The following is a 25,974-nucleotide window of genomic DNA, read 5'->3' as shown; positions in this document are numbered from 1 at the left end:
ATGAAAAAAAAAACAAAACAAAACCTGTTGAATCACTAAAATTATTGAAAAATACGATATTCATAAAAAACATACACATGCTTTCTAAAACTATGTTTAAAGTCCTAAAATTCTGATGTCTGCTTCATCACTGTTTTAGACAATTACCAGTCAAGCTTTTGACATCATGCACAAATACTCTCCTGCTACATTTTGCTTTCATAAATTTACTTTAAATATGTCCCATGTCAATACAGCCATGTATTCATATGAAAACACTACTAGCCTTCCTCAAAAATAAAAAGTATTTCACAATTTCTTTTATGAGAGGCTGCTTAGCTTCTTATTAATCTGATTCAGTTTAAAGATAAAAGTGCAGAGATATCAACGTTTAAATTAAAAATGAGTACATTGATGTAAAGATTAGCATTTCTTTACTAAAATATTCCTTACAAACTGGAAATCTGTGTCTACATAGTGACTCTAAGGAAAGGGAACATATTATTATTACTATTATTTTTTCACACCAACCTTCATGTGAGCACACTGCTTAGCTGGTGCCCTGTGAGCACATGAAGTCTCGTGAATACTTCTGCTTCTTCTCAGAAGTCATCTACCATCATTTTTTCATTCAAATACTAAAGCTTAAATATTCAGCTTGGGACATCAGTTGTGACAAGAATCAGAACCAAGGAAAGTGCAATTCTATTCTCAGCGTGAATTTTTTAACCATTTAGTTGTACCCAGTATATCAATTTGTGTAAACTTTCTCTTGCTGTAATGCTTCTTACTGTACATACAGTAAATAATATAATCAAGTAATTACTTCATGTTAGTTCCCCAGTCAGCAGTCCTTACCAGCCGAAGCTTCCACTGACTTCAGGCTTACATACAATGTCTGATTTGAACTAAATCAAAATTTGAATTTTATAATCTAGTGTTTAAAGAGAGATTTATTTTTTTTTTGCTGAGCAGCTTTTTTTTTTTTCAGAAGAGTATCATTTTGACCACATAGCCTTGCACAGCTCCTTTGTTTTCTAAATTGGTTAAATAAAATCTCAAACTTTCTTTTTTTTAACATAGGCAATATTTAAAATAGAAAAGTTTAAAACACTCTTGTCAGTTTTTCTTTGTTTTCATCATCTTCGCAGGTGCAACAAGCAGTAAGGAAACTCATGATATTCTATATGCCAGGCAAAAAATAATAGTCACAGCAAAGGCATTTGGCCTTCAAGCAATAGACCTTGTTTACATCGATTTCCGAGATGAAGATGGGCTCCGCAGGCAATCAAGAGAAGGTGCCTCAATGGGATTCACTGGTATGGCTTTCTGCCGATGCCTCAAAATAATGCATATATTCTTCAATTTAAATATATTGCTACATTTACTGTCACTTAGACAAGTAACTTGGGTTTTATTTCAGGTCATTTATTGAAAAATTCAGTAATACCAAGCTCTTCTATGCTTATTAGCACCTTAAAAATTGTGACTGGAAATCTTGCCCAAAATGTCACAGGCTGCTATGTAAAGCCACATCCCACGAAGTGTGTGACTGTTTGTGAAGAGCAGTTGGGGTAGGGGCTGTGCAGTGATTCCTCCCATCACAGAGCACAGGAAAGGTGATACTGTACTCTGCGATGGCCACTCTACAATTGCTTTTTGAAATATTTGGATCTCTTTCTCCCTTTTTTTTTTAAATGGCAGCTGTTAAAAAATACCTTTTAGGTGAAGAAGTTGAGAAGCAAACCTCATATGCTAATTGCTAGGGGAAAGTTATTTTCTTATTATTTTCTTTGATTTGTTTTTCATCCCCCGGCTCCCCTCCCAGTAAGTGCTGGTGACACCTACGGGTATTGGCAGACAGCAAGAGCAGCAGTCTCCTTGCCCCAGAGTCCTGTAATGCAGCCTGTTACCCCGTGACTGGTGTACCAGATCACTCGGACACCCTAGTGAGACACTGCAGCCAACAAAGGTTGGGGTTTTGCAATAGACGTCAGCCATTTGACACATGCGTTAGAGAATTCTAGCATACAGGACAAAACATTTTACGTTTTTTGTCTCTGACCATCATTCAGGGTATACATACAGTAACAGTACATCTCTCAGGTTTTTGTTACCAAAGGCATGGGTCCTAATGATGCCATCTAGCAAACTATATTTTTAGAGCTAGCAGTGTATGATATCTTAAAGCACCAAGCAAAAAAATAAAGTGTTCTTCTAAGTGATCTCGATGTGCCAGCGAAAGAATAGCAATCAATGCTCTTCAGCACAAATTCTGCCTTACTGTCTGTTGAGCTTCAACGTTTGCAAAACCAGGTCTTGTTTCAGAGGCAAAATGGTTAGCTCCTCACAGCTACATTATCCACATCCATGTGGACTTCCATCCTTCATTCATCTGTGGTTGAAGTTGGGAAAATAATACAGCTCCTGAACGGTGGCATCTGCTGATGGCTACCTAATCTCCACCAGTATTTCCTAGCTTAAGGAAAGGCTTGATTTTTGAAAAAACTTAAGCATCTGAACCTCCTGTTGACTGAAGATGGAGCTGCAGATGCCTAGCACCTTTGAGAACACTCTTTTTGAACACTTAATGTGTATCTAAATACTTAACTTGGGCTGCCAATTTAGGAAATTTAGAAATGCTCAGCATAAACAACATTGATGGTGGTTTGGACTCCACTGACTTTACAGTGGAAGTTGTCTGACATCAGGACGGGGTCCAGATAGGAGACAAATAAAAAGGTCATGTGTGACAATTTAGGGCATAAAGTGAATTTCTAACTCAGCCATAGAGGTGTCTTGCCTTTCTGTATGAGGAGTAAAGGTCTGTAAAAGGTACAGACGTCATTAAGGTGAACTCACAGCTCCTGCTCTTTGCCTTCTGCCTTTCTGCAACTACCATCAACTCATTTCCAAAATCCAGCAAACTGCCTGACCACCAGTCCAACCATAATTGGAGACAGAGCAACACTGACTTTTCTGATTTGGTGGCCAAAAAAAAATTTCTTTAAAAATGTGTTTAAGTCAAAACAAAACAGCTTTTTTCATATTTTTGGTAAAAAAAGAAAAAAAAAATTTGAGGGCAATCCAAAATGTTTAATTTGTTCTTTTGTTCCTTTTGCTTTCAGTTTTTCTAATGTTTTCATAATATTTCTTGCTTGTTTTGTCTAAAATAAAATGTCATTTCAAAACTGAAAGCAAAAGCATTTTGTTCCAAAACTATATAAATAAAACATTTTAACATTTCCAATTTAATATTCATCACAGAAAATTACAAATGGGTCTTAGCTTAATCCATGACCTTGTATAAAGCAGAAGTCTGCAGATCGTATTTGCCACTGACAATCCTCTGATAATGTGAAAGTAAAATACTGAGATATCACCCTAATAACGAGTTCAAAACATGTGATTCTTGTTATTTTAAGATAATTCAGAATCCTTCCTGCTAATTTTTCATAAAGAATCAAAATCATTTAAATCAACAGGACTAAAACAAGCTGAGGCTTCCAAATTGCTCTCTTAGCTGGAGAACACACATTTATTTGCACGCGTAGGGCCAAATTCACCACCCTCAAAACTAACGCAAATCCAAAATATTGAGCAAAGTTTTATGTCCTTAGATTTTCCCATATTCAGATTTAGACTGATAGAATTGGCCTTAATGTATTCAAATCTATCCAGTCAAGATTAAACAAGCGAAATAGTGTAACAAAGAATTTACCAGCTATTTAGTTACTATCATGAGCCTCATTGCTTATTGTAGCCAAGTTTTCTTCCAGTTATCTTAAAAGCAGCCTGACTTCCCTTCAGTGAGTGTATTTACATAGTCAAATGTTTTCAAATGTAATTTAGCTAAAGTAATACATCTTTTATATGTAGATTTATATTTATTTTATATATATTAGGAGAGATAGATAGATAGACAGACAGACAGACAGATAGATTTTAGCAGGGGGGGGGGATTGTAAATATATATATCCACACGCATACACACTCGGCAAGATGTTTTACAATACCAGAACCCATGGACTTAAAGTCTGTTGTTGCCTATATAAATGGTCATCAGTTTTGGGAATGTTTATGTATAAAATTAAGTAAACCTTGCCATAAGCTTTAACAGCTGACTTAGTCATTATAGAAAGTCCTGTGCTACATGCTGAGAAGCCAGATATAAATAAGAAACACTATAGCTTTCCCCTCTTTTTGCAGTCTTTTGTAGAAAACTAAAATGACACCATCATACAGTTACCTAAAAGACTTGACAGGTATCGATTTAAAGCACGATATATCAAGTAGTACTGTAAAAAGGATTTCATGGTCATAAATTTTAATGTCTTCCAATTTTGGAGTCTCTCAGAAACTTGTCAATAACAACAATTTTGTTTAAAATACTTGTTTCTTTCCTGCATGGCATTGCTCTGTTATACAGTTATTTGGATACATAATCTGTGACAAAAATCAACTGAATGCTATAAATCAAAAGTTAGATTATATTCTCTGTAAATTGTTCAGCACTGTTTCAATGATAAAAAGTATAGCTTAATGCTACAGATATTTTTATCAAAAGCCAATCTTTTTACACTTTAAAAAAATCATATATAAATATTTTTATGTTTGTTGTAATTATGGACTGACTTTAAATATAATTTAAAATATAGTCTACATTTTTCCCAGAAAGTTAAGCTCCTTAGGGTTTTGCAGGAATTATTTGTACACCCTTCAATTTTAGAATTAGTAGTTTAGCTAGGGAGAATTTGTTGTATTACAAATAAGGAACATCATAATCTTATTAATGGTGACATTTGATTAAATTGACTAAAAAACCTTTAACTGGACCTAATGTAAAACACATTAGTTAAGAAAATTTGTCTGCATGTCATTTCTTTCAAAAAATATAGTTCTTACAGAATTCTAAGCTTTTGCCTATTTTTAAGCTATTTTTGAAATCGTTTTGACTTTGGAAATTCAAACTGAATATTTGGATGCCCATAAGATCATAAACTAAAGCTTGTTTAATAGGAAATAAATAAAATAAAATTGAGCTATTTATAGCTTTTTAGCAAAGAAATGTAGCAACACTAAAACATTACTATTTCTTTGCTCATTAAGTAGTTTGTGCTGCTGCATCCCCAGAATTTGTTTGTACTGCAGGTTATCATTCAGCCCCGCCGCAGTCTCATAGAAGTAATCCCAGGATTTTTTGCAGCAGTGATTTTCCGTAAAATAGGTGCATCTTTGTGGTCATGTGTGAGTCTTCTTGGACCAGGTGATGGGCTGATTTCTAATGTACAGCTGGCTTAACATCAGTAAGACTGTGGGAGCAGAGCCGGTTGTACGCAGGAGACCTCCCTAGGTCCTGACACTTCAGACTTTCCCTTGCCCCCACGAGAGGCTGCAGTGTGCAGCAGGACGGCACGGCTGTGGGACCCTCTGTGTGCAGGAGGCTGCTCACTTGGTGGCAGGTTTGCAGGATCAGGCTCATCCCTCTCACTAGTTTTGTTATCTGGCATGGAGGAGAGTCGTTTATTCCGCAGGAAACTGGGAATTACGGTAGCCTTTCTTTATTAAAGCGCTTTGAAACCGAAGTGCAGAAATCACACCAATCTGTGAAATTCCCATAAAAATGAACTAATAATGTCAAATGTTACACTTTTTAAACTGTCAAACAAATTAGATATGTATTTGTTTTAAGGTAGCGAAATACAATAACAGATTAGAACGGATTATGTGGCTGTCTATTCATGTTTGAAAATCTCTAGTAAAAAAAAAAGGCAACACCTAGTTTTATTTTCTTAACGTGTGTTTATACAAGAAAGGATAAAAAATAGTGCTTCATAAAACCTCAGGGCACCACTGCTAGTTATTTAATATACCAGTGACTAAATAAATATTGCAGCCTACCTGCAACTGCTAACTATTGCACCAGCAGCAATTTAAACACTGTGGATTTTGTGATGCTAAGCCAATACTGAGAATTTAGGGCATGATCCTTAGGTGCCTGGTAACTTTCCTGTCCTACAGTCTCTTGCCATCTTCATCAGATCTCATTTTCTGACGCCTTTTAATACAACTTATTTAAGAGTGGCTGGAGCTGTTATTTATAGCATTAAATTCAGAGGTGCATTATACTTAAGTGTTATTGACTGACCCAGACAAACACTTGCACCTGAAATTACTGAGAGATGTATGGATTGAAATGGGGAGGGAGGAGAAAGAATCGTGTGTTCTTTCAAACTATATTAGAATGCAAGCGTAGATCAAAATATTTTTATTCTTAAAAAAATCTGGCAAAAGGCTATCTGCCTGTTGTCCAGTTTAAAAAATAAAAGACACCAAGTGAAATAATTAGCTAAAGAGCAAGAAAGTCTGCAAGGCATATGAGAGCCTCAAGTGGTTGGAACATTTTGCTTGAACATCTGTTTGTCGATGCATGATTCTGGTGTTATTAATCTTCTTTGTAGGTAAGCAGGTGATTCACCCCAACCAAATTGCTGTTGTCCAGGAACAGTTCTCTCCGAGCCCTGAAAAAATAAAGTGGGCACAAGAACTGATTTCTGCTTTTGAAGAACATCAGCGATTAGGCAAGGTAAATATTTTGTTAATATGCCATAGTGGAAACCAAATTTGCATAATATTTAAGATTTATAAAGATTGGTGATGGCTTTTTGCATTTATCTTATGAAGTGTGCTGTAACTGAGAGTATTGCTCATGAAATCTGGGTCTGGATAGACTATAGAGTGTATATTTATTATAAATGTGTCACTTCCCAATATATTTACAAATAGACCAGCTATCTTTTTCTCCCCCCCCCATTTTAACTTTAATTCTTTGATTACACAGCCTTTTGAGTACCTGCACGTATCTACAGCATCGTTGAATTAAAACCGTTTCTCCATTATGCTGCAGAATCACAGTGTTACTGTCGTAGGAAAATATTTGCAATCAAAAGGCAGGTAGCCTGGGAGACAACTCAGACTGCTTGTGCAGATATCGTTTATGGAAGGAAATAAACAGATTAGGAAGTCTTGGTTTTCTAAAAAATCTCTTTGTTGGTGAACCTGTTTCACTTCTAGGGGTTTGATCCCGCAAACATCCCTAGCAGTGAGTGAATTTACTTTTGAGCAGAACTGCTTGCAGATTGTGGTTCTTAATCATTAAAAATGGGAATGTTTTATGTGTATTTGTACCAATTGCTGGACCTGAAATTTGGATAGAGGAGAAAGCAAATTAACACTGGAATATGATTGTTCCTAATTTAGTGCATCATTGAGTCTCACGTTTCCTGCTCTGTGGGTTTCTGCTATGTAAATATTGCGGTGGTGATGCACAATCTGTCTCCACTTTGTGCCAGTAATACTTAAATTAGGGGTCGCCTGAAGGAAGATTTTATGCTAGTTGTGGCATTGTCAGTTAATTATCTTAAAGGTTATTTGCTATAATCCAGTTTGCCTCTTTTTGAAAGAAAAAAAAAAGTTGCAGCTAAATATGTTTATCTTAGTTGCAGCCAAGCCCAGGCTCGCTAAAAAGCAAAGTCCGGATGTCAGAACAGGGAGTGCAGATGAGCGGGAACGGTTCACTTGTGCTTGTGTGGCATTCAGATGGGGGGCCAATCGCTTCAGCAGTGAAGTTCATATATAAGACTGTGCACAGGCTCTCACTTTCTCCAGTGTCATATGAGGGTTTTCTGTACATTTCTTCACTTTCTGGTGGGTAGGAAAGTAATAGATTGGTGTGTGTGCCTTCCCCATTCCCCTGCATTTCTGATGCTGCAGATGTTGTGCATTAGAAATGCTAAAAAGGCCAAAGCAGAAATGATGCTTTCATCTCAGGGTAAAAGTGTGCCAATGTGTTTGCTATTGCTCTGCCCTTCTCTTTGCTAGGCTATCGCATCCCCTCTGTGGTACCTGGGTGTTTCCAGCACAGCCGTGACTGCATTATTTGGGTGCTACCCCGAGCAGTTATTTTAGGGTCACTATTAGGATGCTGTATGCTCATATCTCTTTGTTCTGTTCCCTCGATTTTGAAATGTAGTTGTCTTCATGCAAACGATTTAGAAATATAAAATGTATGACTGGTTTTGCCCATTATTCCGATTTACAAAGCTTGGCTCTCTTACAAAAGGCATCATTATAAACATACTGCTGGTGCAAACATGTAGGCAGGTAGATGCAGAAAGAAAAAAGTCAAATGACATACTAAGCCAAATAGTGTTTATGTTGATGGTGTGTATAATACTATTAATTCAGCTGAATTTAGTGTCAGAAACTCATCTAAGGAATATGCCTGTCAAATGAACAGTCGATGAGGAGACAGGACTGAATTTAACTCTGGTCCCAGTATCACACAATCATGAAGCCAAACATGTTTAATATTGAAGAATTCTGTATTAGGTAAGCATTAGTCTTCGGATTTGTTCTGAAGCTGTTATTTTGCTGACATGATGCTGGTTTCTTGCTTATACCAGCCATTCAGGGAGGCTTTGTTTGGGTTTGGGGTTTTGTTTTTTAAAAAAAAATAAATACTTTTAAAATAGGTTATAAGCTTCTATAATCAGCTGCAAGAACAGATTTGCTGAGGGTTTGTGGTTTGCACTGTTTTTTTAACCAACCAGGTTGCATGCTTCATATATTTTTGTGTGTAGCCGTCTATCAATAAAAAAGGACTGGCAGGTTAATATGTGAACTTCTGGATCTTGTTATCACTGCCGTATTGCCAGTCTTCATAACAAAATGGGAAAAATAGTTTTCTGTGTAGTGCTGCAAACTTCTTAACCAAATTTGCAATTTGGTGTTATAAATGTGTCAGTAAGAAGAGGCTGAACAGTCTGATTACTTAGTATTTTTTCCAAAGCAAACATATCTCACTGAGGGATCCTCTTGCTCTGCATCCTAGCGACATGCTAAAATGTAAGTAATAACTCTTCCCTTACCACCTCCTGACAAATACTCCACACAGCGGTTTTAGTAATCCTTATGTCCTAATGAAACACCTCTTCTGTTTTCCTTTTCCTTTTATTATATTAAAGTGTTCATGTCAGTAAGACTAAAAATATAGCTGTGGTTAATATGGTTGAGACTTGCATGGTTTTGCCATGTTATTAATCAAAGTTGAAAGCCTGGAAAAAATAAATGTGAGGGATTTGTGCGGCTGTTTGTGTGGTAGATAAGTTGCTGGTCTGCAGTCTCTGGGATCATAGTTTGTTATTAATTTGGTTTAAAGTTTGATGCCCTTAGTCAACAATATTTTATATTAAGATACAGTAATAAGCTTTTATAATCTATTCCAGTTTGAGAGCTACAATTGCCCTAATAATCTCTCTTTGAGAGAAGCCTGAACCAGGCTACTTCATCCCAGAGGCTGAAATGCTTTGACATAGTAGCCCCCAAATGTGAGTACTGAGGTCAGGAAAAATTAGGATCTCAGATGAGCACTGTGGAACTGGAGATGCTGTGGCAGTGTCCAAGCAGAAAGAAATTAGAGAGCTAAGCAGCTAGCCAAAAGTGTTCGGGCTTACCTTACAGAGATAGTCCTGTTTGAGGGGTTATTTTGGTTTGGCTTCTAGGTTGCTTTGGTTGTGGGGTTTAGGTTTTTTTTTTCACATTTCTAATCTGACTGGAAAAAAGTGTATCTAGGAAATAAATGCTACTGTTGTATTTTGGACAGTTAGAAGACCAATGTTGAAAAAGTACATTTTTTTTGTTTTATACAACTATTTATTAAGTGCTCTTTTGTATAGAACTTTGAGATCTAAAAATTAAACATGCTTTAAAAGAAAAGTATTTTTTATATCATTTCAGTATTTTTCAAGTAAAATTATGTTACTAGAGGATATGATTTTCAAAATTAAAAAAACCAACCTAAAGAAAGCAGGCAGAGCTGTTGGGAAAGTCTAAACATAAGAAAAATGTCAGTGTGTGTTCAAAAATGAAAAAGAAAGGTAATAAATATTGTTCTGGTAGCCTAAAGGACAGTTTCTGTTCTGAATTTCTGAAGTATTTGTACCACATTAAAGAAGTGATCTTATAAATCAAGATTAGCTGAGTACAAGAAGGTAGAGTTAGTGCAAGAAGCTACTAGCTTATGTCAAAAAAAAGAATAAAAGCTCGGACTTCTATCAATTAAGTCTTTACTATGTAGGTAACTCCTGTGTTTACATTACCAGGACACTGGATACAGAAATATAATTTCTTCTATATGTAGTCAGTGTTTATATATGAGAAGAAAGTAAGACACTGAAAATGCGTTTTTGAGCCATTTGACTTGTAAGTACATCAGGCACAATAGCATTATCAGAATAGGATCTTCCCGAATCATCTGTTTTCCAAATAAAATTTAGAAAGAAAGAAAAGCAGAAAAGTAAGAGGTTGCTTACACATTTATCTTGGGTAATAATTTATAAATGCTTTCAAAGGACCTGCACATTTAAACAGGGAATAGTTAAATGCTGCCGCTGAAGTCACTTGTCAGGTAAGAATTACTTAGACTTAAGGTAAGACCCAAGCTGTAATACGGGTTGAATATTTCAGATCCCATGGGGCAAAACAGAAGAAATATCTGTACATGCCACATACGAATGCACAGAGTGCTTCTAAGAAGACCTTTAGCATATGTTTCTTGCATTATATTCTGTTCCATTGTATATCGTGCTCCCAGTGGCTGAGGAATAATATATATGAACTCCAGTGATTTACAAACTATACAGTTTCTTTTATGGACCTTTCCAGGATTATGAAAAATCTTAGGAATGCATTTATTTACACAGCATCTACCCAACAAAGGAATGGAAATTTCCAGCAGTTGCTCCCTTATAATGCTCTTTGTTTAGGAAAAGCTACCCCAAGCCACTGTATCTTGGAGACGATGCGCCCTGGTGCTTGGGCCAGGTCCAGCTCCCACTGCTGCCCAGGGAGGTCTCTCCCCCCTGCCCTCCCTCTCCCAGCAGTGCCGCGGCTCCTAAGAGGGCTCCCTCTGTATGGCCCCAGCCACAAGGGATCCATCCTGTCCCAATCCAGCCTGTGGGTGCTGGGAGAGCAGGACCATGCCCTGGGGGTGGCAGGCTCCTCTGGGCTGTCTCCTGGGAGGGATGCACTGGAGCATCCCCCTGGCATGGGGCAGTGTGGGACCCCATCAACCCACAGGCATTATATCGCACTTTATAGGGCATTATATCTTAGGGTTTTACACGGAGCTGGGGGTGAGGGAGCAGCCCAGCTCCGCACTCCTGGAGCCCAGGACAGACTGCAGGCAGAGCTCTGAGGTGCCACCAGCTAAGCTGGATCCCATCCTGGGGCAGTGCCGACAGCACAGGATACCTCTGTGCATGCTGGGTTGCAGCACTGTCAGCCCTTGCTCCAAGAACACGGGGCGTTTGCTGTCATTTATGTTAATTAGGCAACGTATACTCCTCACGATGCAGAATGGGTGATTCAGGGGTTTATGATAAATTGCCACCTTTTATGAGCTTCTGCCTTAAGTATAGGCTCAGGTGCCTCTCTATGCACTGATGGAGAGCACTGGTGGGATTTAAGCATGGGCCACTGTTATGTTGTTTATCTTTTTAAAAAGTGGCCAAGTGAAATTTTAACATGAAAATTTATTAATAAATAGAGGTTGAGAGAGCTTGTGTCGGTACTTGAAGTTTCTCTATAAGTTTTATTATTTGAAAAAGGGTTTAGAAATGTATTTTGTGTCACAGTTGAAGGCTCGTCTCTTAGAAAGATCCATCTGGGGGCAAATTTTGAACCTTTACAGCAGAGCAGAAGGAGCTGTATTAGCTAATTGCTTGTGCTATACTGGTTTCTACACTGGTGCAATCAGTCCTGAGGGAGTTATGCCAGGTGGGGAGAGAAGAAGACAGATTTTACTACGCAGGGCTGCAAAAGCTCCGAAGCAGGGCAGAAACTCACACAAAACATTTTCTTGCCAACTCCCCCCCCAGCCCAACTCCCCAGCAGGCATTCGGTGGCTCTTAATCTGTTTTCCTCCACTCATTAAAGACCTGTGTCCAAAACACGGGGGGAGAGGGACTCGGATGGCACACTGACATTTCCCGCAGGGAGAAGTTTCTCCGCGAGCCGGGAGCAGAAGGGCAGATGCTGTGCCCCTTCATAGCCTTTCCACCCGCAGGTAGCTCCTGGTGGAGGTAACTCCTGTCCCAGGGGACGTGGGCCCTGCAGAGGGCATGGGATGGCATCCCTCTGGGTTCTTCCTCAGCAAGGCATGACCCCTCTGACCTTGTCGGCTCAAGGAGGTGTATGTGGGGTCTTAGTGAGACAGAGTGAGTGCCCTTGCTTTTTTTTTTGAAGGGCTGTGCTGTGCCAGCATGCTCCCAACACAGGTGATGTTTTTCTGCAGGCATGGAGCAGGGAGACACCCATTGCTGCAGACACCTGCCCGCTGTTGTGCCAAAACCTGCTCTGCACCAAGCAACCTGCTGAGGCAACTACCCACCTTCCAAATCCCTCTTTAAAAAGCATCAACAAGCGCTCACAAGCCTCATTTCAATTTCCAAAGCAGGGTCTAACCAGAGATATGACATTCTGACCAGATGGGTCTTTTTAAGGCTTACTGAGGGAACTCAGAAGCCTGTACAGCCAAATTATTGTTTCAGTTAATTTAAGTAGCAGTGGTCTTGATGCCTCTTCACTCCTTTCTGTGCTAGCCAGTTTCTTCAGGGACCTGAAGAAGCTCGCTGCAAAAGCTCTTTCAGCTGAAATAGAGAATTGCAGTAAAAAATGGCTGTTCAATCCTGTTCAGAAAATGAATCTGAAATTAGAAAAAATATAGAATACAAAAATACCGGCAATTCCATTCTTGTTGACAGAACGAGCTTCACTGTTATTACTTTTCTCGCCTCCGTTGTATTTTACAGTCACCTTCCCCTTTTGTGTGTTCTTTAGTCATTTACTTCCAGATGAAATTTTCTAGTCTATATTTAACAAATTTCTTCCATGACTATAAACCTCAAGTTAATTCTAAATGACTTAATTAAGGGCATCTGAGGATACTGAAGTCTTATTATTAGTTACTTTTCATTTTTCCATATAATAACCATGACGCTCACTAGGGGAAAAAAATGCATGGTTGGATAGGATGTTTGTCCAGGAAGCTGCTTTTGTGCTATAAAATAAAGATTTGCTTGGCAGCGGCAAGTGTGCTCTCTAGGATTCTTCCGTTCCCAATACATTATAAGACAGAGGGGGGGAACCAGTGGAGAATATTCCTGATTTCTAGGACTTTCTTCTGTTTTAATTTTATTCTTTCCTACTCTAGAGGAGCACACAGGAAGGCAACAACCACAGTGAGAAGGAAACTAAAGAAAATTTAAAGACAGCAATAAAACCCCCTCGTGTCTGCCTTTCATTCAGGGATCCTAAACAGGTTGTTTGCTCAGTGAGAGACACAGACTGGTGGCCTGAAGTAGTTTCTGCAGCTGGACCAAGTGGGATCCCCGGGCCCACCCCAGCTGAAATGGCTATCCCCAGTGCTTCAGGCAGCTTGAGGGGCTGTAAGAGGGAAAAACAGCTTGTGTGGCTCACGCAGCAGGGTAAGACCCTTATCCGTAGGCTGGGAATGGTAATGTCAGGTGGAGGAGAAGTGAAGGACCTTGCAGATCCTTGTTCTTCATCTTTTCTGCCCCACTGTGGACTGAAGGGATCACAAAGTCCTTCCTACCTGTTGAGCTTTAGAAAGGGCTTTTTCTGTGAGAGTTCTTGTACTGCTGCTAGGGAGTTATTTGAGGTAAAAACTAATCTCTGTTTCATGTGGTAGTCGTTCTTACTTTCTCTACCTTTTGTGTCCTTCCATCTGCTCCTAGAGGTAGAAGCCTATCTCATAAAAGCAGGCCTGCTTCTGGTATTGCAAACTGATTTATCCTCTGAACTAACTAGCTACTTCTACTCTGGTGGAAGTTTACACTGGTGAAAAGAAGCAAAAAAACCATTTTCTTCATATCAACAAAATGCCTACAGAAACTTGCTGGTGTTGATGCTTTGCAGAATTCCCTCCCCATCCATGTCTTCCTTCAACAGATCACGGAGAACCACTGAGCATCTCGTCTTGCCAAAAAGATGGTTTTGACAAACCTTTTCAGGGGTCATTTCTTTTCCCCAAAGATTTTAAGTGTCTTTCCTCCCATAACATTGCTACAGAAAAGGGGCGAATGTTAAAGCGTCCAAAGGAGAGGATACAGAACTACGTAACCTGAAAAGCTCTGTCTAGCTTGCTGCCTGTGATGTCTTCAGTTTGTCATATGTGACTACACTAGTGATAGCAGCATTTCCTACCTGCTGCAAAGATGCTCAAAGAAGGCCATAGCTGGGTGTCAGCCTAATCTGGAGGCAGAACAGGCCTGAGCAGAGAGGAGAGGAAGATGTTATCTTGTTATAGCCTGAAAAACGTGCTCAGTTGACCCAGATACCGTCAAACACCTCCTAGAAGCAGAATAACCTTTGGAAGTTCATCACTAAAAGGCAGAATTGTGACCCAGCTCTTTGTGATGGCTCTTTGGCTACAACTTGCAGAAGAAAAAAATTAATTAAACCTGCATTCAGCACCATCACAGCTGTTAGCTTATTTCCTACTCTTGACTTCCCAAAAAATATGGTTTCAACCTTCTGTTTCAAGGAAAAGTCATTCCTTTGTAGTCAGGATAATCACTCCTCCCCTAGGCACAGACCCAACACCATTTGCTGTGACCAGGGCTCTCTTCTCTTTTGTTCACGACCTGCAAGCAAATCCAAGCATTCTTTTTAAGCCCCAAAGCAAAGATTTCCAAATTTCCTCTGCAGGGGATCACTTAAACATGTGTTTTCATTTAATCCCAGGGGAATTATCTTCCCGAATGCCATGCTTTTCAGGGGGACCCTTTGCCATCCACCTGCTTCCTTCCCTCCTCAGAACAGCAGATCTCCAGAACACAACACTCTTAATTTCCTTATAACAGTTAATATTGTGGAGGATTAAAGATAATGTTCTCAGACCCAAACAGATTTCAGTGGGTTTATTCCACATATTTTTGTGGTCTCCAAAAAGTCAGAACCAGACCTTTGGGTTTTAGAAGTCAGCAAGGCACTGAATTACCACGGAAAGCATTAATGTTTCTCAGATAACTGTGGATCAAAGGTTTCTTGCATCTGTGGACTTGAGGATGCTGGTCCGTACAGGTTCTCTGTTTCCCCTTGTGGGAGGTACGCAAGGTTTGCACCAGCCAGCTGGCATCACCATTCTGCTTGTTTCCATTTAGCCTGGCATCTGCCCACGAGTGCTGATACAGGTCACAGGGGTTGGAAGGGGACTTACATAATTACTTATTTAGACAATGACTGTATTCACACACAAAGCCTCTGGCCTGCCTTACCCGAGCAGTGCGGGAGCTCTGTTTGATTCACAACATCTCCTAATGATGGAGGGTGTGGAGGAGAGAAGGGTGGCTGGCTCACTGGTCCCCCTACGCCCATCTCCACTAGGTCATAGATGCACATGCCCTCAGAAGGCAGCCAAGGAGATAACCCGACTGCCACACACTCATTGCAGGGATTTAGTCTGCAAAGGAAAGTATTGCTAGCTGAGCTGTTGAGAAAAATAATTAAAGAAAACCAAATCTTCATCAGTGGGGCAGCATTTCTAACCCTGTGATAGCGGAGTGCCATCAAAGGACCTCCTCTCACTCATGAGTTTGTCCTCCGAGCAACAGTCACCTAACTGGTGGCAGAAATTTTTGTGGCAATTCCATAAGCATTACATAACTCCTATCTTAGACCTATACCTAATTCAAAATTGAGCAGCAGGTGCTTTCTTGTCCATATTGCACTTTCAGTGAACATGACCTTGGCTTGCTTTTCCTTTTCTTCCACCGGCCAGCGTACCCAGTCTCCCCCATGCCAAAGCCTTACCTACTACCAGGATCCCCTAGCACCTCCAAGCCTACCATGTAAATCCACTGACTAGATACTCGAAGTAAACTGCTTTTGAACGTTAGCTGTCTCTGCATAGTGGCCCAGGACAGCCCATACGTTGACACACGGCAAATTAATATAGCACTATTGGCTATATTCTTTCAGCTGATGCAAGACAACTGATTTTTTTCTTTCTACTGTAGACAAGCCACAGGCTTAATATCATCTTTATAAATAACTTTAAGAAAGTCCTGGACACTGTCACATGGGAGTTAAAGTTGTTGGCTACATGTATGATGAGATCTGGTAGAACAGGGCATCACATCAAAGGTTTATTAGCAAAGGGTTGCCAATGATTGAGGTAATTAATAAAACAGCGGTTCCCAAAACAGACTGCAGAGTTCTTAGAACCAGTGCTCACGTTTGGAGCCCCGTCTGCTTTCAAACAGGAAGCCAGCAGGCTTTTTGGAACTTACAGGACTTACTTGGTACTTCAAAATGTATATGCTTGTTAGGAGAGCCAATCCTCACATTCAGTACCAGTGCAGGTGATTAGTAGATTCCAGTGGTCTAAGAACTGAGGGTCTGCAGTAGCCCTCATAGTGAGTTCATTGCAGTCATTGGGATGGACATGGGTAGAGGCACAGATAACCACAGGCGGAGCAGATGCTGGGGAAAAAGCCACAGGCATTCCCAGGTGCAAAAGTACATCTAATTCTTCCATCTTGTCAACCAAAGGGGACTAGCTCATCTGATCACTGTCCCACATGTCCCAGAACAATTATTATTTTACTTTAATTAACTCATGTACTTTAATCCACAGCTCAGAGAGAATTGTATCACGCAACTATGAGGTGCCTTAAATGTTCTCTATCATGATAGTTTTAGCCAACTTTTTTCTCTTGTTAACCCGTAAGGAAACAAAAGGTGGTGCGAGTAAAACCCCACATAACATTGCATATTATATAAAAAGGACAGATTAAGAAGTATGAAACTTTACTTCCCCTGATCTTCTGGAAAAACATGAAGTGTACCTCACTTTTGATCCTGTGCATCCCCCGTTGTAGTCAAAGCCAACACAATTCTACCACCCATGATAAGTGCTAGCAAGAAAGTTGGCTGTATCATTTCTTCCCCTTTCCTGGCTCCACCAGAACACATTGATCCCCAGATGACACAGAAATCATGGATTCTGAATCCCATCCATTTAACTTCTAGAAAGGTAAAATGCTTCTCACCATTAAAAAAATTATACTGTGTTTATCAGATAGTCGTATAGATTTACCAAGCTCTTAACTACTCCCGAAAGTTTCACAGAGCAGCTGTTCCTGGATGCTGCCACACACAGACACACACAGAAAGAGGAGGTCTTCATGTTCCAGGAAACACTGCATTAACATGATCATCTTTTGGCTGTGGCAAGTAACAGAGCAATGATGAGACTCTTTCTGCAACTTGATACATGTCATTTCTTATAGGAAAGGAAATCTTTAACAATGACATATAGATAGGACAACAGCCATGTCCAAGACCCACAGCAACATACGGCCAGAGTTGTCTTCTAAGTTGTCAAAGAAGAGCCTTCAGTTGCCTATAGAACTTGGCTAGACCTGAGTTGTTTTTGGTAGTGGCTGCATTTATCCAAAAGGAGGTTCCTAAGGTACAAGCATAAGCTCTGCCGAACTGATGTGTTACAAAGATTGGTTCTGCATCTTTTCAGTCTCTCTACAGCCACCTGAAAATGTATTGCATTCATTATTCCTACTGCACAACTTAATTTGCCCCGCTTTTTCATGAGCCTGTATCTTCAGCTCCTGACCTGTGGAAATGACTGTTCTCTTGTCAGCTCTGTCTTATCACTTCTCTTGTCTGTAAGCTGGATCTTTGTATCACTTGGGGCTGACCGTGCTCAATTCTCTTTTTTCCAAGACTATCATTTTTTGCTGTTCCCTTCAGAAAAAAAAGAAAAAAGAAAAAAAATAAAACAACTAGCAGCTTTCTATAATTTTAATTCCCTTCCAGCTGTTTTCTGTATTTGCCAAAACAGTCTCTGTTCCATTCTCAAAGCACTTTAGGACATATTGAAATTCAAAGTAGAGCTGTTAAGACCTTACTCAGCATGGCCTGCATCTTGCATAAATAGCTGTTTCATTTTTTGAAATGTTACTACTGTTTTAACAGAGCATTAAATGTCATTGTGACTTTATTGCGTTCAAATACTACATGGTTCCTGGGGGATGCAGCAAATTGCACAGTACTGGTCATGCATTGTTCAGCCTGGAGAAGGTGATCTGATACCAGAGACAGAGATGGGAACATGGTGACTTGGTGGGCTCCGTGAGCAGCTGCAGTAACCGGGTGGCAAGAGGAGCTGGGTGTCACTCCACTCTCACAGAGCTACCCAGAAGGAAACACCTTTGTGTCTTTCCTCACTTGCCAGTCAGCTGGGGAGGACTCTTCGCTAGTCTGCGGGATGACCCCAACAGGGAATGCTGCCTGTTCACTTTCTGCCTTGATCTCTCCCCCACAGCCTGCGCTGACGGAGGCGTACAGCGACCAGGCTGAGGGAAGCCAAAGGCTGTGCACATACAAACCCCTCTGCTGTGTTGTGCTGCCTCCACAGCCGTACAGCGCAGGCCAGCCAAAGCGCTGGTACCTCCCATGCCCTACAGGTCAGTGAGTACCAAAGTCACCTTATTTCTCACAGGGCTTCACCCCTAGCGCGTTCACTGTGTTGCTGCATGAAGGATGGCACTGGATAAAGACAGCAGAATAGGTGCTGCATCGCTTGCAATGGGGGCAGTGTCTTTGGCCACCCATTCCTCAGAAGGACTACACTTCCAGCCTGCTGTCCTATGGCTGTCACAGACACAGAATGTACTCCATTCCCCCACTCCTCATCCCACCTGAGTCACTTGCACCCATGCATCATCACCCAAAGGCTGTGCCCACCGGCTGCGGTTTTGCCTCCTGGCTGCTGCTTCTCCCAGGTTCTCTGTCAGCCTTTGCCTGGAGGGTCTGTCTCTTGCCAGGGCAGGTCTGACACGTTTGACTTGCCTGATGGCCAGGTCCTTTTTACAGATTTCTGAAAAGGCTCCCACAGAATTATTTGTATGGTTACACCGCAAGCGAGAACCACAGCCACTGAATGGCGATGGATGCAAACCCCAGCCTTGCACCACGTACCCACCATCGTTCTCGTTCGTGCTGCAAGCTTCCTTAAGAACCGACCCTTGGTCCCACAGTTGTACTACTGGAAGTCTAAGTACAGGCTGGAAGCATGAGATTATTGGTAAAATTAGGCAAAAATAAAATTTAGATCTATGACTAAATTAATCCCCAGATTAATGCTATCAAAGCAAATGGTGTTTATAGAAAGTCCTGTTTTCTTTATATTCAAGCAAGAGAAAAATCAAAAGAATGCTAAAGGCAAATTTCATCTAGCAGAACTGGAAAAGAGAGCATGGGGACAAAGCTATAATTACTGGTATTTCCTATCTGTTGCAACCTGTGGGTGGAAAGAGAGGCAGTGAATAGAGTATATTCAATGGCATTAAAATTGGTTTCTTTTTCTGGACTTTAGCTCAACACTGCAAATTAGCAGGGAGAAAATAAGCCTCAGAGTGAACAGGCAGAGAAGCCAACTTCTCAGTGTTACTCTTTGCTGTTGCGGGGGGGGGGGGAAGCATATTTTACCTTCAAGAATTCAAGTTCCTAGCAACCCAAACTACAGCTGCACGCCGACAAGAAGAGAACATACAGCAGATCTCAAGTGGTTCAGTGTTCATGTGTCCACACATAGACTATTATCCTGGTTTCCTTTCTAAATATGTTATTTTAATGAAGAGAGGACAGGCATGCTGTTTAATTAACTCCTGCTTTCTAAAAAAGACATTCTGACCCTCATTCATCATGCTCCAACTTGGGCACCTGCAGAGGTATCTGACTCCAGAGCATCCTGTACACAGTCAATGGAAGGGGTGAGACCCTCCCAACCATGATTCAGACCACCAGAGATCAGAATTGTCGCTGCTAGGTGCCCATCTCTTTCTGCAAACTGTTGCAGGTAGTTAGGATAGCTGTGCTCCTAAGTCAGCCATTTCACAGAACTAGGAAGGATGATTCCAGACCTTAACATATCTCTGCTTAGCACTGTCATCCCACATGCAAATTTCTCTTTTAAGCAATAGCTGTTATTTGACTGAATGCCTGTAGAAAAATAAGCATGACAAAAACATGTTTTTCTTACAGTGAAAAAAAACTGTCTTGCAGTGTAAGATCACTGCAAAGACCTGAATTATTCCGAAAAAGTTGCTATGTCATGAAATGTTTACTTGGTTCCCAGTGTATTTTCACAACAGTTAATCTATGGAATAGTTTGAGGCTGCATTTTCTGTAAAGGTTTAAGTGTAAGTGAAAACAGCTGAGATGTAGCTAAGTAAGATAAAAAGTGGTGTATTATTATTATTGTTGTTGTTGTTGTTGTTAATAATAATAATAATAATAATAAATTTTGGTGTGGTAATGTAGGGTTGATTGGTTGCTCTAAACAAGAAATTCAATTTGAAGCATCTACCCTTGAGCATCTGTCAGTCCCATTATTCTCCAAACCCACCTAAAATACTGCAAGCTATGGTAGGAAATCCTACTAAAAACAAAATAATAGTTTTAACTGTTGGGCTCTTAATGGCTTTAATGCAGCCTGTTCTTACATGCAACAGTATTGATCTGCACAAGATGACTGTTTAAGGTGGATTTTTGTCTTAGCTGTTCTGGAACATGGTTTCATATTTAATGCTGCTTCAGTCGAGCTAGGTATGTTGCTGGAGCAACACATTTCCTAATCGTTTCTGTAAATGGGTTGTATTTTCACCTTACTTACCAGAGTCCTCTATTTAATGATTATTGAGCCTTAAATGAAAACCAGAACAATAAACAGCTTCTTCTCCGCTGCATTTCTCTCGCTATGCATGCACAGACACACATGCCAGTATCGTACCTACCCTGTTCTTGGTTGTCCTCGCTCACTGCCAAATCTAAGGCCAGCCTGTGATCCCATGTCGATTGCAGCAGGACATTAAAAGGGTGCACAGTGCTTCACAGAGGCATCCTACCCAACACTGGGGCCAGACCCTCAATCCCTCAATTCTGATTCCTTCAGGGAAGAGATTGCATCTTTGTATTTGTTTTTTTTCAGGAATGTGTCAAAGTACTGTCAGAATTACAAATAGATTTATTTTTTTTTTTGCCTACTGAACTTTGTCATGTGTTTTATCTTCAAAATCCTACCTCAGCAACATGTGTGGATTAAGGCATCCAGAGGAACAAGTCAGGTTTGGCTCTGTTTAAAACATGTGTCTTCTGTTTAGGGTTTAACTATGATTCATAGTTAATTATTTTAAACTTGTCACCATGGCACCAACACAAAATCCCTAGAAATACAAAGTGCCCTCTGAAACCTGCCCTGGCTCTCAAATCACCACTGCTGAGGCACACCAGCTAGTTCTGCATCCACTCTGGGAAATTCCCTATGTGCAGTGCTCAGGTGGGCTTTACTTGGCTCCAGAGCAGGTTGGGGCAATATTATCACGACAGCCACGTGGTTTTTTCAGCTTTCATCCCAGCTGTTGGTCTTAGCACAGGCCCAGCCTATCTTCAGTACCAGACCCATGATGGAGAGGTGCAGCAGCACAACCTCAACAACACCCCCAAGTCAGGAAAACTTCCCTCCACGACCCCAAACACTGGCCGCTGTTTCCTGACAAAGATAACGCTGCAGGCAGCGCAGGGCCGGCCCTGTGGCTCAGCACCTGTGCTGGGGGGTGATGCTGGATGTGGGGAGCAGACCTGCCCCCCAGGCACAGTGTCCCCCAGCCCCTTGGGTGGCACGCACTGCCTTGCTGCTCTTGGCCCTCACTGGCTGCCAGGTAGAGGGGCCGAAACAGGCAGGCTGCACACTGGGCTCCTCTTGTCTCTCCTGTTGCCTCCTCTTTGGAGCGCTTGGCACCCACCACATTTCTTTAATTGCATTTGCCCTGTCTGGGTTAGTTTGTCTCCTAACACTCGTTCAGGATTCCTGTGGGAGATGATGCTTCTCGGTGAACGGATGTGTATTTAAAGGAAAAGACAAGCCAACTATGATTTCCAGAGGTCCTCTCAGGAAGTTTATATTCTCTCTTTTCCAGGGTGCATTTACTTTCCACGGGAGCATGATCGACATGCCATTACTGAAGCAGGCACAGAACATTGTTACGCTTGCCACAGCCATCAAGAAAAAATGAGCTGGTAAATGAAGCTCTCGCCATGGGGGCCCAGTAGCTGTTTTAAAAGATGACTATAATACTGGGGGGGGGGGAGGGGGGGGGGCAGGAATTAAAGACATCAAGCTTAAGCAGAAATTCATTTCCATTTTGCAGATCTGTCATAGTTTGCTTACCAGAATCACTAATTACTAAAACTATTCCCAACTCAAACCACTGCTCGCTCCCACATGGCCCATGTACTACTCATAGCCTGCCACAAAGTTACATCACCAACTGTGTGACATCACTGCTAATTACTACGAATGCAGGATTATGATTTCACTGAAGGAGAAAGGCAAAACGTAAGCTGTGAGCTCTGTCAAAAGAGCAGAGGAAAACCAGTTCAGTCGCTTCTATTTGTATCTATGCTTCTTCCTGCTCCAGTGCAGAGCTTCCGTCAGAGAGGGCAAAGCCTTGAATAATTACGCACCGGTTGAAATAACTGCGATGAAAATCATTACCCTGTGCGAGCTTTGCATCCCACCCCACCCCCCCTTCTGTAAATTTGCAAAAGCCATTAAAAATATTGGTCTGACAAGGCAGGACTCTTGACTTTCTTCTCTTCTTTTTTTAAGCAGTTGCTATTCAGAGCGTTTCCTCCTGGAAGCGTCCAGCCCGGGAAGGGTTGCACGGCAATAAACTTGTAGTTTTTGGAGACACAATGCAGCAGAACTTGTGCATATGGTCTCGAGTCAGATTTACATCACATTAGGGATACGGCTACAGATCATGTGGGCCGTGTGGTTAACGGGCTTAGTAAAGCTGTTTTGAAGAGGTTAACCCAGCTTGTAGTAAGGGTAAATAAACATAACAACCAGGCATTGTCCTCTATTCAGCATGTACTCTTATATGGAGGGCTAAAGGGTATTGAAGCTGCAGAGGATCAACTTGTGGTTGCCAGAGGACTCCAATGAAGTTTGAAACACCAACAATCAGAGATTTTGTTTCTGTTCCTCATTAAATCATGAGCTTTTGTGCTCAGACTATGAACGACTGTTCTTTAAGAAATTAACAGAATGGGAAGTTTTAAACTATGCACCAACCTTTTCATGACCTACACAGCAGCAATGCTGCTGCACTTAGACAAACACCGCGGGGAAGGCTGTTCTGTTTATTTAAATTTGTAAATAGAAAACAGTTGTTTTTTAGTTTCATTTTTCACCGCCTCCATGGCCATTTTACGTATGGAGTCACAGTGGCTTATTCCTCCCATCTGCTCCCTTAGTATGTTTCCCCTCCATCTCCGAGCAGCGATTTTAAACATTTAGGGTTATTTTGGGTTTAATTAAGGGGAAAGGAAATGGGGGGGGGGGGGGGGGGGGGGGGGCGCGGGGAGGAGTGGAGGAACCCAAGCAAAACCCCCACACCCAGGCCCAACCCGCGTGGAAACGGCGCGGTTCCCCGGGAACGGCGGGGCACGGCCGGGCCGGGCCGCGGGCGGTGAGCGGCGGGGGGGGCGGGGGGGGGGCGGTCCCCTCCGCCACCCCCGCAGCGCTCCGGGGACCGGCCGGGGGGGGGTGTGGCAGAGCCCCCCCCACCGCGAGGAGTCGGGGGGCTGGCGATGGGGCCGACACACGCAGAGCCCCCCCCCAGCCCACCCACCCCCCGCTCCAGCCGGGTCCCGTCCCGGGTGATCCCTTACAGCGCGGGGACCTCCGGGCTAATCTGATTAATTAAAGACTACCTTTTCATATTGCGCCTCGCAGCTCCCCCCCCTCCCCCCCTCTGCTCCCCCCCCTCCCCCGTGCCTTTCAGGGCACCCTCCGTTATTAATTCTTGGCTGACTAAATTATGGGTAACACTATTAAAACATTATCAGAACTAATGAGAAACAATTACTTAGAAGATGAGCTGGGACAAGCCGGCGCTGGGCACATGTGTAGTTATCCCCGCAGATTACCTTAATAAATCATCAGGTGCAAGGCAAGACGCAGGCGAAGCCTGGCGCAGGGAACGGAAAATAAGATATATGAGATATAGAGGTGGGGTTTTTTTGCTTTTTTGCATAATTTTTTCATTAATCTCAATAGGACCCGTGTGGTGTAGATTGTTTTATTCCCTTAATACCGCGCCGGAGAAGGCGGGGGGGGGGGGGAGCAGAGACGAGAGGAGGATTTAAAAAAATAATGTCTTCATTGTTTTACTGAAGTCTTAATGACAACGTGTGACAAGCCCGCGGGAGCTGCGCGGCTGCGGGGGGCAGCGCGGGGGGCGGCGGAGGCGCACCCAGCCCCGCCCGCGCCCGCCCCCCCGCGCCCTCATTAAAATCAAGAAATATTAATAAACTCTCCTGAGGTGTTTACGCGCAACCTCAGCTGACTGCTTAAGTAACTTCGTGACCCGTACGCGGAGAAATCGAATATGCAAATAAAATGTGGAATACATTCAGATTTTTCCTCGAATTTCCCCGATATTCCGCCCCCCCGCCGGAAAATCCTGCTTCCACTTAACAGTCTTAACGATTTTCGCTTTATAAGAAATAAAATCCCATTTATTTGTTCTTTTCGATTACTTTAGGAAGCTTTCTGTGTTTTTTCCGGCTTTATTCTTTTCCTCTTTCTTTTCTTTTTTTTTTTTTTCTTTCTCCCTTTTCCCTTCCCGCCTGGTGCTAGGCAAGCAATTGATGAAACAAAACAGATTATAAGATTAGCAGCAGGATTTTGTGCATATTAATGATAGGGAAGGGCGACGAATGGGTTTGTAATTGCAGATCTTGCGTTTGGGATTGGGAACTGTAGCCCTGCTACAGCAAAGACCCCCCTGTGAGGTTTTCACATTGGAACTTAGGGGAAAAGTGAAAAAGTAATTACCAGAGCACAACACTGAAATGTTAAAGCACTTATTCTTTCTTTCAGCGTTCTGTTTTAAAGGGGGAAAACGGGCAAAATGGAAAATAAATTACTTTCAAATAAGTAGGTTAGCACCTGAATGCTGGTGCGCATTTTCCCGTCTTTTTTTTTTTTTTTCCTTTTTTTTTTTTTTTCCCTCCCCAAATTCTAGCAATTATTTAGCAGGTCATTTGCTTCTGAGCCTACCATCCAAGCAGCAGAAACGGGGAAAGGGAGGGCAGGGAGCCCTCGGGAACACAGGGGCACTCCGCCTGTGAGGTTTGAAGCAAATATCGCCAGGAAAGCTGTTCAAAGCTGCAGTTTGAAATTTAGAGGGATTTTTGTTGTTGTTGTTGTTGTTGTTGTTGAGATTTTTATTAAATTTTTTTTCGTTTCTTTTGGGTTTTGTTTTGAAATCGGGGCTTGAAAGGAAAAGATTGTTTTGGTTTCCTCTTCGACACAAGCATCAAACGATATTTTAGCAAGGGATGCATTTCACAACCACAAATCCCTTCCAGGAACGGCATGTTCCCTGCCGTATCGAGAAGTAACCCGACACTGAATTTTAACTCTTGTTAAGGGTCCCTCCTTGTTTCTTGGGCTGCTTCACTTCGCCTCTCAGCTTCACTCTTCCGAAAATCGGGATTTTTGCGTTAAAAACACGGATTTTTGCGTTTCAAACACAGTGCTCCTTTCCTGACTTTCCTAATCCTTTTCTCCTGTGATTAACAGCAAAGGACGGGTTAGCTTTAATGGCACCTACTCGCGCGTATTGTTTTAATTGTGCTTTCAACGGAAAATAAATGTATCTGGTGGAAATTAGGCTTTGAAAACTTTCTTTTTACGAGCCAATAAAACGGAGTATCTGCTCCTCAGGCAGTAATTTCTGATGGGGGGGGGCAAAAAAAAAAAAAAAAAAAAAAAAGACAACCCAACTTGGAGCGCATTCCGTCTATCCCACCGCTCCA

General features: G+C 41.7%; 1 protein-coding gene across 3 annotated transcripts in view; it reads left to right on the top strand.

Annotated features, from left to right (window-relative positions):
• CLYBL (citramalyl-CoA lyase) overlaps positions 1–22,720 on the top strand; it is a 174,512-nt gene extending 151,792 nt beyond the window's left edge. For 2 of the 3 annotated variants that reach the window (XM_055802683.1, XM_055802681.1), the window contains 3 exons: positions 1,131–1,298; positions 6,441–6,565; positions 22,062–22,720. In XM_055802683.1, coding sequence (XP_055658658.1) covers positions 1,131–1,298; positions 6,441–6,565; positions 22,062–22,157 — 389 coding nt within the window. In that variant the 3' untranslated portion in view covers positions 22,158–22,720. The remainder of the gene's footprint in view (positions 1–1,130; positions 1,299–6,440; positions 6,566–22,061) is intronic. The other variant, XM_055802682.1, reaches the window with a different exon arrangement.
• Positions 22,721–25,974: the final 3,254 nt, after the last annotated feature.

This window comes from Falco peregrinus, chromosome 4, assembly GCF_023634155.1.
Source record: "Falco peregrinus isolate bFalPer1 chromosome 4, bFalPer1.pri, whole genome shotgun sequence".
NCBI lineage: Eukaryota > Metazoa > Chordata > Aves > Falconiformes > Falconidae > Falco > Falco peregrinus.
The sequence above is the reverse complement of the archived record's forward strand: the minus strand, read 5'-3'. Positions and strand labels throughout refer to the sequence as shown.